The sequence below is a fragment of the Arabidopsis lyrata genome, assembly GCF_000004255.2.
Source record: "Arabidopsis lyrata subsp. lyrata unplaced genomic scaffold ARALYscaffold_6, whole genome shotgun sequence".
Classification (NCBI taxonomy): Eukaryota; Viridiplantae; Streptophyta; class Magnoliopsida; order Brassicales; family Brassicaceae; genus Arabidopsis; species Arabidopsis lyrata.
In genome coordinates, this window is record NW_003302550.1 from 21,317,274 (window position 1) to 21,332,579 (window position 15,306).

Here is a 15,306-nt window from a genome sequence, read left to right on the forward strand (position 1 = left end):
GTGGCGGCGTAATGTGAACGCTACTACTGCCTTTTCGATTATATTCTCATATTGGGCCTAAATTTGGCCCATAACTTTTATTTCTATTACTCATTCCTATAATAGTATCAATTATGAAATTTCGAATTAAGTGTGAAATTAAAATATGCTTCACAATTTGGAGTTACTAGATAATGGAATCTAGAAGCTCACAAAAAGACAACATTTTAATTTAGACGAATTTCGTGTCTAGTTTATACCAAATTAGGAATCTTGGACTCACTGATCCTTTCTCTGATTTTTCTAGAGCTATATCTTGAAAAGGAAACACTAATGAATACCATATAGCAATCCAAAATCTTAGACGTTTTCAAATGAACAAACTGTATATAAAATAAATCCAGGTTCCAAATAATAACATAATCAAATCTATACCCGACAATGACATGTAAGGGACTTAAAGCTAAAGCATACTATCCGTTCGAGCAGGTAACCGGCGGAAGAAGTTAACCGGAACAGAAGGAAGCCGGTGTCGGAACCTCGGATGCCTCATCGTGAAGAAACCAGCCAACGCTACAACAATCTGAATTGGTGTTATGAAGAAAACAATGGCTGCAAGAAAGCAGAATATAACAAATATCGCGGTCGCGCGTGGATCTCTCCAGCTTAAAAGTGCTTGAAAACGTTCTCCTTGTGTTGCAAGATCTCCAATCACGGTCTGAATCCTCCCGGCCACGCTTCTTAGCCGGTCGTACCTTAACCGCACCATGTCAGGGTTTCTTGTGGTTGGAAACGTGTCAAACTCTTCGTCAAGCTCGTCTGGATGGACCGCCTCTGCTTGAGAGATTTTTGTGTTCATGTGTGGCGGATAACGTGGTCTGAATCGGTAGTTCCAGAGCCCGATCAAAAACATGTAGAGAAACATGGTTGGTAAGATCAGTTCCGGGAGACAAACAAGCATCAGAAACAGAACATGAACGAGAACGGTCGTGATCGGGTTTCTCCACGAGCAAATGTCCGAGAACCATTTCCCAACCGCGATAACGCCAGAGAAAACCGTCATCATCCGGAAGAAATTAGCTTTGCTCTTACGCATACTCCACAAATGTGAATCCGTGTCCGACATAAACTCAATGATCTCTTTCCGCAGGGGAGGCTCTGCTCTACCTAGCCGTGCAGCCACTATATTCACAGCTTGGTGCCGAAGCATGTCCTGCTGCATAACTGAAAACGGTCTTACGTAATGCATTTTAGGCAAAAGTGGTTTTGAGTATTGGTAAAGCATGTTTGCGAACGAGATGCATGTGAACCTCACGGCCATATGCAGCTCGCCCATTTTCTTCACCCCGGTAGGGTGAAGAACGAGGAGCGGATAAGAATGTGTGTAGATCCGTCCAGTCTCTAAAGTAGACAACCTTATGCGAATCTTCCCAATCTTCACATCTCTATTTCCTTTTTCTCCAAGCTGTCCATTATCAAACACACCAACGGTTAAAACTGTCGCTGGATCGAATACTTCCCACGTATACTGCTCGTTATACTTGGGACACAAGTTATCCACCATTGTCCTCGTTCTAACCCACTTTTGGCCATATTTTCCAACACAAAAAGTGTCAGAGGTTCCTCTGCCTTCTCTAGTTTTCATTGGGTGTAGTCCAACAGCGTTTAAGATCCCGAGTTCAAGAACTCCAATCGGTTGTCTCCAGAGCGGTCTCGCGGATGGGCGGAGATCGCTGCTATAGTGTGTCGACTCATCCAAAACATGGTAGCCTCCTTCAAGACAAACTCGGAGATGAATCCTCATAGAGAATTTTTCTCTCTTGAGCTGATCCACATCTACAATAACCGGTCTCTCCAGATTATACCTATCAAAACAAATTTCTATCAAAACCTTTTAATTTTATATATTATGAATCTAGTATCATAAGTAGAAGCATTACCATCGCGCATGTATCATATGGTCATCAGCTCGCTTCTCTACCGTGTTCAAAGGAATGTAAGTACGGCCAACTATCTCGTCCTTTCCTGGAGCAACCCGGTCCTCGACGGTGAGAACCAAATGGTCTTCAAATGGCTCTGCAACAACAAATAAAAAGTCTTCGTTCCATACTGCGCCAAGGGTTCGAGCTTGGCACGGTCTGGTCTTCATGACTTGGTTTCCTAGCTGCGCTTTGACGTAAACATCAGGGAACCTAGTTTTGTCTGTTGGAATTGAGTCTTGTGCTTCGATCACATTCACACGCACGTACCATAGACGAGGCGCATGATAGACCTATTTTTAAAAAACAGTAACACAATAATCAAATTATTTGATTTAGTTTCAACGAAAGCAACGTGACATCAATAAATATTTTAAAACATATTTAGAAGAAAGAAATTAAACATAACCATTTGATATCAAATATTTTTGATAAGTTGCAAACATGGGAACACTTTCTTTTTTCATATGCGTTTAGTGCTTACTACCATTCACACTAAAATTTTTTGGGGTTTTATTTGAATATCGTACCTTTGAGCGAAGAACGGCGGAGATAGCTGGAGAACAATCAACAGGCATTGCAGCATCAGAATGCCAAGCATCAGAGAAAGCTTCATCGGCTTGTGTACCTATCCAAACAGCGAGCATTAGCTCACCTTTGATCTTCTCCCCTTTCTTGTCTTCTAATCTATACCATTGCGGAGCAAGAGGGCTGTCCGGAGGCACACGAAGAGGGACATCATTAATGTCAAACCTAACAAACCCGACATAATCGTCTTTCAAAAGATCTTTGTCCTTAACCACTACTTCCAACACCGAGGCTTGCATTCGCTCTTTCGCAAATGCAAACACTTGGTTCCACTCCGGATGTTGTCTCTTCTCAAAATGTCTTGTGATTCCTTTATAGTTCCCCACTTTAACCTACAAAAACAAAATGTTTTAGAAACAAATTTTTTTATTTGAATAAAATCTTATATAAAACATTACTCAATTAATTACCTCCACGAATGGATCAACACTTCCTGTTATATCCATTATAGGAAGCTCACGAGCTTTGACGACACGAACATAAAGGAAATACATTCTCTCTACAAGATCATAAGTACTTGTAGCGGTTTGGTCCTTGTGGATAACACGCCCACCAACGACTCTTCCACCACCGAGATGCGGGCTTGTTTCCTTAAGCGCGAAATCTGCAGGCTGAGCCGAAGCAATGGAATGCGCATGGACTAGCTTCGAAGGAGGTGCTGGTTCGGGTCTCATCTCGTTTACTTGGTGCTTTGGCACGTAATGGTGATGATGTTCGTTATGATGATCTTGTTCAGCGGCTAAGGAAGAGGACTGGTTATGCCCTTGTGGATGTTGTTGTTGATGTTCTTGAGCACTGTTTGGGAGATTGTAAAACACATGTCGTTTGTCGGATCTATGTTCTACCTTCATTGCTGAAATTGTCACAAAAACAAAATCAATTCCAAGTAAATCACGCTTTTGTTGCTCTAAACAATTATCACAAATATAAATAATTAAGCATATAAAATCAAACTAAACCAAATAAAAATTTTAAATTTTAAATTGAACTAATATTTGTTTATAACTCCATTGTTTTCATTATTTTCTATGCAGAATAAATCGGATCGAAATCGAACAAAACTCAAAATTTAGTGAAATCAAATTGAATTGAATAAACCGAAAAATCTTTATATTAACATTTTTAGTTTTTAACATTTGATTGATTTATATGCTCACTTCCTACTTGTTAAGATTCATGATTACAAAATCATAAAAACAAATACTATATTACTATTTCAAAAGTAAGATATCTTTGATTCAAAAAAAAACAATTGAGGTTTGGCAAAACTGGACCGAAATATTTTGGTTTCAATTAGACTCTCAACTCCTAAAAACCAATATATCGGATCCGAATCGAACCAAAAATATCATATCTCCACCCTAAATTAAAATGGTATATGAAAAATTACATAACATATGGTATCAAAGCTGATCGGTTAATACCTCTTGCCGGATCTAGATTATCTAGATGATCATTAGAAGCAGCAGAGGATTTTAAAGAAGCCTCGTCGGTTATGTAAACTTTCAAGCCGAGCTCACCTCTCACACGAGAGAAGATCCCACGTCTCTCCAAGGGAAAGTGAAGAACAACAGCATCAGAATGAGGAACAAAAGATGTCCCTGAAAGCGATACCTTGCCAAGGAAGGAACGACCATTAGTAGATCTGTTGTGACTATACGCTTGAGCTTCAAGATTGAGATAGTGAAGACGAGATGGATCTGAGATGTTGAAGAAGAAACTCTCATGCCAAACCGGGTTTAAGTCTCGATCTTTGATCGTTGTTCGGTGCTTTTGACCATCGAAGTAAAGCTCAACGTAAGCATTCGATGTTCCTTGCCCATCTTTTGGGAAGAGATTGTGTGCTCCGATCACGTCCACGCCGAGTTTTAGATTGCTCATCATCATGACCGTCGATCTTGTTTTGTTCGATCAAATCGAACACTTAAAAGTGAAGAGAGGCTTAGAGTAGATTCAAGCTCACAACTTCAATTTTGATAAAAGGGTCTTGAAATTATATACTACATATTATAATATTTATTTGCACATGCATATGCATTCATTGGTATATTTTATAGGTTGTGGAGAAACTTAAATAATTTGGGAAAGACCAACTTAGATTTCAAGTAAGGGTAGACAGAGTTTCTTGGGATTTTCTTAAATGTTTCTCATCTTGAAAAAAAAAAAAAAATCAGAACCGACCTTAATGTACATGTACAATAATGCATATTTATGTTATAAATAAATATGATATGGTGTGCCTTAACATATTGACATGAGTTATAACTACGATATGGTGTACCTCAACTAGGGAAAAAAAAAAAAGAAAAACTAGGACCTCATCAACAACCCATAATCAATTTTTTCTTTAAAAGTAAAAAAAAAAAAAAAAAACTACAAAAACCAAATCTATTGTACTGAGTTATAAATGTGAATATAAGAAATAAGGTCAACTCTTTACCCTCTTTTTGTTGATTGGATGAGATGGATTCAGGAAAAGTAATGAAAAACCACATATTATCATCTCCACACATAAATGCAGACGCGTATAAAAGAGGTCAAGATTTCATGCATGCATATAGGTTATACATATTTAATGAATTAAATTGATCCATTATCTAAGGTAAAGATCCTAAAAAAACGCTTATGTCACATGAGTTTGTTTGACTTATAAATTGAGCACAGTGCTCTTATTTCTAAAGATCTAAATTTCCACCAATAGAAAAACTAGTAGCTAGGTCTCAGCAGTAAGTGATATGACTATTAAATGCTATATACATTTATAGGGAAAACGGCTTTTTCATCCCTAAACTAAGATACTTTGGCCAAATCATCCCCCGAACTTTGTATTGTGCTAAAAACCTCCTGAACTAATCTAAAGCTTGAATTACCTACACAAACAAAACAAAAACTAAACGACGTCGTTTTATACATCCACCCAACAAAAGAAAACGACGTCGCATACATCATTCAGACAAATCGAATTGGGGATTTTATTAGGGTTCATCGAATTCTAATTGGGGATGCAAAGTGTTCCGCATTTGAGATAGAGAGAGATCAAAGACTAAGGGTTTCAGGTTAGTGAGAGTCGGGTTTGAGAGAAAAAGAGAACGAAGACAAAGACTTTTGGGTTTGAGAAATAAAGAGAAAGACAGTGACAATGTTCTGGGTTTGGGAGAGAGAGAAATCGAAGACTGTCGAGTTTGGTGGATGTGGATGTGGAATCGACTTTGACGGAGTAGTAATTGAGTTTAGTCGAGTTTGGTGGATGTAGAATCGACTTTGGCGGAGGGGAAATTGGACAGCACAATGAGGTAGAAGCTCTTGCGTTTTCGATTTGGAAGTTGAATTGAATTGCTTTGTTTGAAGTTTTATTTTGCTTGTGTGTCTCTCTATCGTCTTTGCTTGAGTGTCTATGTTCTTCTTCCTTCTTCTTCTTACTTCTTCTTCTTACTTCTTCATCTTACTTCTTCTTCTTCCTTCGCCTTCTTACTTCTTCTTCTTCTTTTTTCATTCATTGTTTCATGAAAAATGATTGAAAATGATTAAAAATCAAAGCTGATTAAAAAGAGGATTAACATATCAAGCTCACGTATCTTCTTTTTTTGTAATCAGGTTTGTGTATTAATTTTATGCTCTGTTTGTATATTCATTTCATATGTTTAAGGTCTGAATTTGTATTCCTTGTTGTTGCTGCAGGATTTTAAGTGTTTGGAGTTTCTGTACTCGGACTATTTTGGATTTTGATTTAGTTTATGTAATATGGGAATTTGATTTATTTTCGGATGTAAAACTCAGATTATGATTCAGATTATGATGTAATTTTGGATTAAATTTGGATTCTATTTGATTATGCATTTTGGAATCAATATGATGTTTTGTTAGAGATTATATTGTTTGCTTAAACAGGTTTGATCAAATTTTGATAATCCCCAATTCAATTTGGACGTCGTTTTTTTTTTGCGTAAGATGTGTAAAACGACGTCGTTTTTGATTGATTGATGATGTGGCATCATAGTCAGCCTTCCATAACGGAACAGTAACAGTGTTACACGATTTGTGGGTTTAGTCCATAATTGTTTTGTTCGTGGAGGTAATTCAAGCTTTAGATTAGTTCAGAAGGTTTTTTGCACAATACAAAGTTCGAGAGATGATTTGGCCAAAGTATCTTAGTTTAGGGAGGAAAAAGCCGTTTTCCCTACATTTATACGAAATACATGTGTGTGCATGTATTTATACGTACACGTATTTTCAGAAGTGGGTCTCCATATTTCACATACAAGGATTTAACCACAGCCCCATCAAAATCATAATCTTAAGACTAAAACCTTTGATCCTTAGTCTTTACATTACATATATATATAATGAAAAATTAAAGATGAAAAACCTTTTTCTTGTCCTCAGAACCGTCGTCATGAGATTGGATTGCCTCCGTTTCCAACATTCAAGCTTGGAACTGCTCAAAATGTTTAAAGCGATAATATAGAGACGTACTAGAGAGAGATAGTGATGGCACGATGAACGAGAGGGTTGATATGAAAATCGCAGATTATGATATATATTTATTTTCTATACATTTTGTTTGAACACGCTACTAATGATCGATGATATCATGCTATTTGTTGATTTTCCAGATAACTATTTCCTCCCTATCATTTTAAATAATGTTCTAGTGAGTTTTTTTTTTTCATTTTAATTAATATTTTTAATTTTTTTTTTTATGTAAATTATGTGTTTTCTTAACTTGTATCTATAAACTTTAAACACTCACTCAAAAGACAAAATGATACAGAGGAAATATTGTTTTTGGTAAAATTGACTATGGAAAACCGTTAATAAATGGTACATTTTGCGTGTGATATCTAAGCAAACAACGTGATATTATGTGAATTAGTTTGTCATAGGATAAAATAACATAAAATTGTTAAATAATATATATATATATCAAAGGATAAAACCTTTGATCCTTAGTCTTTACATTACATATATATATATATATATATATATATATATATATATATATATATATATATAATGAAAAATTAAAGATGAAAAACCTTTTTCTTGTCCTCAGAACCGTCGTCATGAGATTGCCTCCGTTTCCAACATTCAAGCTTGGAACTGCTCAAAATGTTTAAAGCGATAATATAGAGACGTACTAGAGAGAGATAGTGATGGCACGATGAACGAGAGGGTTGATATGAAAATCGCAGATTATGATATATATTTATTTTCTATACATTTTGTTTGAACACGCTACTAATGATCGATGATATCATGCTATTTGTTGATTTTCCAGATAACTATTTCCTCCCTATCATTTTAAATAATGTTCTAGTGAGTTTTTTTTTTCATTTTAATTAATATTTTTAATTTTTTTTTATGTAAATTATGTGTTTTCTTAACTTGTATCTATAAACTTTAAACACTCACTCAAAAGACAAAATGATACAGAGGAAATATTGTTTTTGGTAAAATTGACTATGGAAAACCGTTAATAAATGGTACATTTTGCGTGTGATATCTAAGCAAACAACGTGATATTATGTGAATTAGTTTGTCATAGGATAAAATAACATAAAATTGTTAAATAATGCGTACAAAATCTATGCTACTTAAAATACTAGAATAAACCAATTTTAATTTTTCTAAAAGTATAAAATTTGGCTCCGAGTTATGTCGAGGTCTCAGTCAAAATTAATAATTTAGTTATCAACCCTAGTCCTGAATCCATAAATTTTGGACAAAAAAAATTGCAAAGGTAAGAATTAACATCGTAAAAAAAAAATTAACATCGTAAGAAGTCTTTGGAGATTATTTAGCTGTTTAGTTAAAATATAAAATGTTTTTTAGTGAAGAAATAAATAGTCAACTATCATATGAAGATTTAAGATTTAATCAGTAATCATTATACAAATTGTACAATATTATATTTCTAACTTAATTTGGATTATCCGCTGATCTCATATCATCTCTTCTCTCCACATGTTCTCTTTCTCACCTGTTTTCTAGTCTTCTATAGAGAAGTCAACGTAAAAAAACACATGGGCTAAAGGCATGTGATAGTTTTATTTATTTAGACAAGCAATGCACGACGTTTCTTGTGAAATAAAACAGCGTGACGTTCTTTTTTCTAGCTCCATAACATCGTGCTGTCTTCGAGTAAACGACTACGTCCTCTCGAATCTGCAAATCTGCTATTCCCTGAAACTGGGCAAATTGAAATTCCAAATCCTAAAACCCTAATCTCAAATTTGAGAAATTAGGTTTGTTTTCTTCCTTTCTTTGTCTCAGTTACTTACATTTTTGGGGATTTAATAGTCTCCTTTGTATTGTTTAACCTAAAAATCTCAATTCTTGTGTTTCTGATACTTGAGGTTTATAATCAAAACTGTAATTGAAAACTGCAATGTCGAAGCTTTTTTAATTGTAAAGTTTCAGTCTTTTGCAATTTCTACTATGTTCTTAGTGATTTGTGACAAAATTTAAACTTGACTTCTCTTTCAAGATAACATTTGTAGGTAGACAAAATCTGTGAATTGAGCATAAAGTTACCAAATTTGAAGTTATTTTGGATGATTGAGGAGATGGCTTTTTTTCTGATAAGTGATAATGAAGTTTCTTTGAATGTTCTTGTTTAGTGATGGAAGCAAATAGAGAGAAGTATGCTGCTGATATATCTTCCATTAAGGAAGCTCATGAGCGTATTAAGCCGTTTATACATAGAACTCCGGTGTTAACATCTGAATCGTTGAATTTAATCTCTGGAAGAAGTTTGTTCTTTAAGTGTGAGTGCTTTCAGAAAGGGTGAGGAGACTTCTAATGCTTGATTCGATCAGTGAAGATTCTCTCATTGTTCTCATTTTAGTTTTCTGTTTATTGTGGAAAAAGTGGAGCTTTCAAATTCCGTGGAGCGTGCAACGCTGTTTTGTCGCTTGATGCTGAACAAGCAGCCAAAGGTGTTGTAACACACAGCAGGTTTTGTAAGAGTTTGTTTCCATACTATGAAAGATTAATGCTTTATTGTGTACTGATTTCATTTGTTGTTATAGACAATGATAGAGTTAATAGTGTTTGGATAGTTGATGATACTCCGCAATTGTCTTCGCTTGTTAATCCCTTACTCGGTTACTGTTGAAAGATCAATGCTATATTTCGACTAATTTCATTTGTGCTTATTGGTATTGATAGACTTAAATAGTGATTGAGTTGTTGATGATATTCTGTTATTGTATTGACTTGATTGTCTCTTACTGACTTACTGTTGATTTTGTTGTACCAGTGGTAACCATGCTGCTGCGTTGTCTTTGGCTGCGAAGCTTCAGGGAATCCCGGCATATATTGTTGTACCAAAAGGTGCTCCAAAGTGCAAAGTTGATAATGTGATCCGGTATGGTGGTAAGGTTATATGGAGTGAATCAACGATGTCTTCTAGAGAGACAGTAGCTGCAAAAGTTTTGCAGGAAACAGGTTCAGTTCTGATCCACCCTTATAATAATGGACGCATTATAAGGTATTCTGCTTTCTCGATATTGGTCTTTCAAATGTCTGGTACTCACTAGAGCCTGCTTTGTTGGCTAGAAAAAACAAAAATTTCAATCTTTGGAAACTCCTCCAAAATGTAAGTTATTTTACCTTATGGGAAGTCTAAAGCATATTAGAAAAAGCATCTCTGTTTTCATAAGGGCTTCTCTGTTCTTTTATGGGATAACTTCCATTTTTCTGCCATAAATGTGTTACTGGTGAAACTGTTTAGTGATTTTTACTAAAAGTTTGAATTATGGTTCTTGTAACAGTGGTCAGGGTACAATTGCATTGGAACTGCTCGAGCAGATCCAAGAGATTGACGCTATAGTTGTGCCGATAAGCGGGGGTGGTTTGATATCTGGTGTGGCTCTTGCTGCCAAATCAATTAAGCCTAGCATTCGGATTATAGCCGCTGAACCAAAAGGAGCCGATGATGCGGCTAAGTCTAAGGTTGCGGGTAAAATCATCACTTTACCTGTGACCAATACCATAGCGGATGGCCTTCGAGCTTCTCTTGGAGATTTAACCTGGTAATCTACTTCTTACTCGTATAGGAATCATGTCTCTATGGCGCAGATATAGAACATAAAAGGGTTCGAAATCTTAATCATGACTTCTAATAATGTTTTTTCTATTAGGCCGGTTGTCAGAGATCTAGTAGACGATGTGATAACCTTGGAAGATTGCGAAATAATCGAAGCCATGAGAATGTGCTATGAGATACTGAAGGTCTCTGTGGAACCAAGTGGGGCTATTGGTCTAGCAGCAGTATTATCAAACAGTTTCCGTAACAATCAATCTTGGCGTGATTGCAAAAACATAGGAATTGTACTCTCAGGAGGTAATGTTGATTTGGGCTCTCTATGGGATTCATTTAAGTGTTCAAAGTAAACACCTTTGCTTATTGCATTTGTTTCACTACTTCCTTAGATATCAATGAGAATTGTTGTATGCTCCACTGCTTCATTATTATCCATTAAGTTATTGATCTTATGATTACATGCGTACGCATATCTACGTACACACTTACACACATACAAGAGAGACGAGTCTCTTAATTATTATTGCTCCTTTGTAACCAAATAACTATCTGGGTCACTCGGGAGCTGGTGAGACTCGTAGCACCGAGCTTAGCGCCTAAGGACAAAACACGACCCTGTAGTTAGTGGAACTACAAGTGAAAGTGCTTGTCGGGTCGTCTTGTGGATAGCTGTAGGCGTCGGGGCACCTCTGTTTGAAGAATCTTGAGAACCCAGTGCTGCTACATGAACCTTGCCCGTTTGTACAGCAGTACTGGTTCGTCTTATAAACTGTGCACGGGTTGTTGCAACCGCCCGGGGCTCAATTCGTTCGGGCACTGGCCTTTTATGTCCGCATTGCATAGTATGCGGTGGCAATTCGAGCTTGTTGGGCTGCAAACAATACACCAAAAAAAAATTATCATTATGTTATCAACGACAAAGAAAATGTTTTTGTGAAACTTTCATATTTACGAAAAGATTATATACGGTGATCTTCTTACCTAAACTCATTGGAATGTTAAATCCATCGACAAGTGAGATGTCGTAGAAGTCTAAGTTATTGTATTGGTTCAAAGCGTACTCAGCCAACGTGTTTGGAGGCTGGCCCCAACCAGTACATTGAAGTCCACCATTGCAATCACCGGTTTCGCATCGGCCACGGCCCGAGGAGTCAAAGTTACAGTTGGTCCGACCCCAAATACGCGCCATTTTTGTCCCGGCAGCGACATCTAGCCTCCATGACTGGCCGGGATTTAGATGCCGGCCACCTCCGGGGCTAGCGGCGGCCCACACGGTGTAGCTACATCGGTTAAGGATATCGAATGTGGCAGCCGTCGCGGTGGAGATGAGGAAAATGATGGAGAATATGAACTTAATTAGAGTGTGAGATGTTTGCCATTTCTTGTTGGTTCTACTACTTTTGTATGTGTGATCTTTTGTTAATATATACTAGAAATTAACCCGCGGTACACCGCGGGCCTATAATTTTACTAAATAATAAAATTAATTTTTCTTTTTCAGGTTGAGAGCCCGCGGTATACCGCTGGAAATATTAATTTTACATGTTGTGACATTGATTTTAATATTGTATATTTTTAGTAGAGAAAATTGTGTAGTGTATGAAAAAATGATAAATTGTTTACAATAAAAATCTGTCATATTAATTATGATTTAGCAGTAAAATGAAATTTTGAAATCTTGGTAATGAATGTTTTAGGGGTAAGGAAAATACTATGTTTTTAGGAAAACATATACTTAGACACGCCACACGCGTTTGTATTAAACAGATATCAAAACAAAAAAAAGAATTAAAATCGTAGAAACATTACATCATTAATAGAAAATAGAGAATACACAATGAAAATAAAAATTAGATTGCTCAAAAACTGAAGCATAGATGCTGAGATATCAAAACAAAAAAAAAGAATTAAAATCGTAGAAACATAACATCATTAATAGAAAATAGAGAATACACAATGAAAAATAAAAATTAGATTGCTCAAAAACTGAAGCATAAATGCTGAGAGAAGTTTGTGTGGATGAATGAAAAATGATTTGCCGAATAGCAGAGCCTATATTTATAATGTTTAGAATTAGGTTGCTTTATTAGGGTTTTAAGAAAAGCATATTCTGCAAAATATTCTATAAGTAATTAGCGTAGATATGCTATAGTTAATCGCATCAGAATATCTAAACGAAATTAATTTTAGTTTCTATCGTTAAAGATCTTAACATATTTGATTTGCGCTTTCGCAATTTTTATAATTTTGCAGTAAACCAACTTTATGACTTTCCATAGTTCAAGATCGTAGAGAATATTTGATGGTTAATCTGATAATTAGAAGATTCTATATATCTTAGCGAAATTTTTTCCCTAAATAACGAAGAAGTTACCATATACTTCGGAATTGTATTTGTTGATTTAATATTCGATTTTAAATTGAATAATTTACATAGAAGTTACCATACAAGTCCGGTAAGGTTTCTTATTTTTGCTGTCAAAAATACTCATATATCCGATTATCATTATTTCTATCAAAAATACCCAATTTATTAACTACATTTATTTTATAATAATTCAAAATAATATAAATATAACATCAAATAAAAGTGAAATGAGAATTATATAATTCTGTTTAAATTAGGTCGAGAGATTGTAAAAAATTAGCTCAAATTTGTTAATTAGCATTAACTCATCATATTTTATATCTTTTTCTGTAAAAATCGTGAAGAATATATGTCATAAATAAAGAGTTTAGATATAGAAATAGTTAAAAATATAGATATTTTTAGAGTTTATAAATTAATTTCGTTTTGGATATTGCCAAAATTTAAAGAAAGATCCAATTGAATATTTTTGCTCACAAAAAAAAACCTACCCATAAAGATTAAAATTTAGGATTATAGTTATTTCAAATTTTAAACTAATTTAGATTTTATAATTTTCATAAATACGAAAATAATTTGTTCACCTATATCAGAAAATATAACTAAAACAAATTACGTAATATTATATAAAAATTTAAAATAAATAACTATTTTCATTTTATGGTGTAGACAAATTATTATTAGTATTTATGTAATTTAGTTTCAAAAATAATTTAGAAAAATAACAAACATTAAATTTTATAACAAAACAAATTATTTTCGTAAGAATTTGTCCCCAAATTAATATTTACAAAATATTTATTTTAATCACATATTCTTTCTATATAAAAATAAGTAGTTAGATAATTATGGTTAGAAGTAGTTAAGGTAAATAACAAATATGGTTAGTTTAGAGATATCATATATATATATATATAACAAATAAGATTATTTACCATTAAAATAGGTAACTTATTTGTTTTGTTATACGCATATTCTCTTAAAGAAAATTAATAATTAGGTGTGGGGAGAAGTTAAGGAAATTAACAAATATGAATTAATAAAAGAATTAATTTCGTTTTAATATTGCCATAAATTTTTTCAGTTTGAAATTAATAAAGGCTTCATTTATTAGTTTGAAATTAAGACAACATCCCTAAAATTGCTTATCCAAGATCCGAATAGACTAAAACCGGGTCAAACCCGGATCCAAAAGAATTAAAGCAAAAAAGTACTGTAAAAATGTATATGTAGATGATGGTTTTTAAACTGAGGTAAGTGGTTATTTCTGTAATTTTGAACCTATGTGATTTTCAAACTGATATGATTACAATCCAAGTTATACGTTAGAAATTTTAAGTAACGTGGATTTCTTCTCTTCATGATGTTAGTGGCACTTGGCCACAATCCACTAGGCCAAGCCCGATTACAAAGAGTTCACTTAGAGTAACTTCTTCCAAGTCAATTTGAGCTCCAATGCATAATCACTTACCTTTATTTGTACCAATTTTATCGATTGGGAGACTTGAACTATGTTATTGACTAACGCAAAAGTCTTGTTTCTAGATTGGTGTGTTTAGGGTAAACTACTAGTGATTTTTTTTTTTGTTTTCATAAGAGATCAAAACTCAAATCACACAAGGTTTGGAACTTTTTAAGAAACCGCACAAAATGAAATTACTCATTCTCAACCACACCAATTTTGAAAACTCAGTCTCAAACCGTTTTGGACCTTTGATTATTCAAATGCACACCATAACTTTAAATTAAAAAAAAAAATCTAATACTCAACATCCTAACCTTGGAAATTTAAAATTAAACCAAACTCCTTGAAAAAATAATAATAGTTATGTAACATTGTTTAGCAAAAGAAAAAAAAATAATAGTTATGTAATACCCGTCTCCCTTAACCTAAAAGATGGGATGCCATATTTCTAGGCCTTCCCGTTTATTCATTTTTTTTTTGTAAAACTTGGTTCTTAGCTGTACTTTCACGAACCCTCTTTATTAAAAACCATTAAATTAACCAGAGGTCGATATTTCCACTAAAAAGATACCTTAAAACTTTTTCAGAGGTCACGAGATCAAGTGGCAGCTGGTACGGGTAATAATATTAAAAGTTGGCATGGACGTAGGGATACATATGGAGTTCAGCCCATAAATTTCTAGTTTAGAAAAAAAAAAGAAATTAAAATAAAAAACCCATCAAATTAAACTTGTCTGTCATACAATTCTTAAAAAGGTAAAATAGTTATTGTGTAAACTCACTAATGCTAATTTAAAAAATTTATGGAGTGTGTGCAATATAATTGTCAGTAAAACTTATTTTAGTGTTTTTTTTTTTCCAACAACTTAAATAGTATTAG

General features: G+C 34.3%; 3 protein-coding genes and 1 long non-coding RNA gene across 5 annotated transcripts; 2 read left to right on the top strand and 2 right to left on the bottom strand.

The window, feature by feature from the left end:
* Positions 1 to 310: 310 nt before the first annotated feature.
* On the bottom strand, positions 311 to 4,842 carry LOC9310771 (FT-interacting protein 1). Its single transcript, XM_021022566.1, has 5 exons — positions 3,971 to 4,842; positions 2,957 to 3,399; positions 2,489 to 2,878; positions 1,920 to 2,251; positions 311 to 1,844 (listed from the first exon to the last, which is right to left on the bottom strand). The coding sequence occupies exons 1-5, from the start codon at positions 4,431 to 4,433 to the stop codon at positions 443 to 445; spliced, it is 3,030 nt and encodes a 1,009-aa protein (XP_020878225.1). The 5' UTR covers positions 4,434 to 4,842; the 3' UTR covers positions 311 to 442.
* A 623-nt stretch (positions 4,843 to 5,465) lies between these two features.
* LOC110227683 lies at positions 5,466 to 6,416 on the top strand. The gene is made up of 2 exons (XR_002331366.1): positions 5,466 to 5,839; positions 6,225 to 6,416. It is a non-coding gene; the product is annotated as an uncharacterized LOC110227683 (long non-coding RNA).
* A 2,267-nt stretch (positions 6,417 to 8,683) lies between these two features.
* Positions 8,684 to 11,051, top strand: LOC9310772 (serine racemase). Of its 2 annotated transcripts, XM_021022647.1 has the most exons (7): positions 8,684 to 8,791; positions 9,167 to 9,332; positions 9,417 to 9,503; positions 9,808 to 9,995; positions 10,107 to 10,146; positions 10,322 to 10,582; positions 10,691 to 11,051. In XM_021022647.1, the coding sequence occupies exons 2-7, from the start codon at positions 9,169 to 9,171 to the stop codon at positions 10,941 to 10,943; spliced, it is 993 nt and encodes a 330-aa protein (XP_020878306.1). In that variant the 5' UTR covers positions 8,684 to 8,791; positions 9,167 to 9,168; the 3' UTR covers positions 10,944 to 11,051. The 2 variants fall into 2 exon arrangements, with proteins under 2 accessions (XP_020878306.1, XP_002872605.1); XM_002872559.2 differs by lacking the exon at positions 10,107 to 10,146 and having other exon boundaries at positions 9,808 to 10,038.
* A 245-nt stretch (positions 11,052 to 11,296) lies between these two features.
* LOC9308675 (osmotin-like protein OSM34) lies at positions 11,297 to 12,407 on the bottom strand. Its single transcript, XM_021021520.1, has 3 exons — positions 12,403 to 12,407; positions 11,575 to 11,987; positions 11,297 to 11,464 (listed from the first exon to the last, which is right to left on the bottom strand). The coding sequence occupies exons 1-3, from the start codon at positions 12,405 to 12,407 to the stop codon at positions 11,418 to 11,420; spliced, it is 465 nt and encodes a 154-aa protein (XP_020877179.1). The 3' UTR covers positions 11,297 to 11,417.
* Positions 12,408 to 15,306: the final 2,899 nt, after the last annotated feature.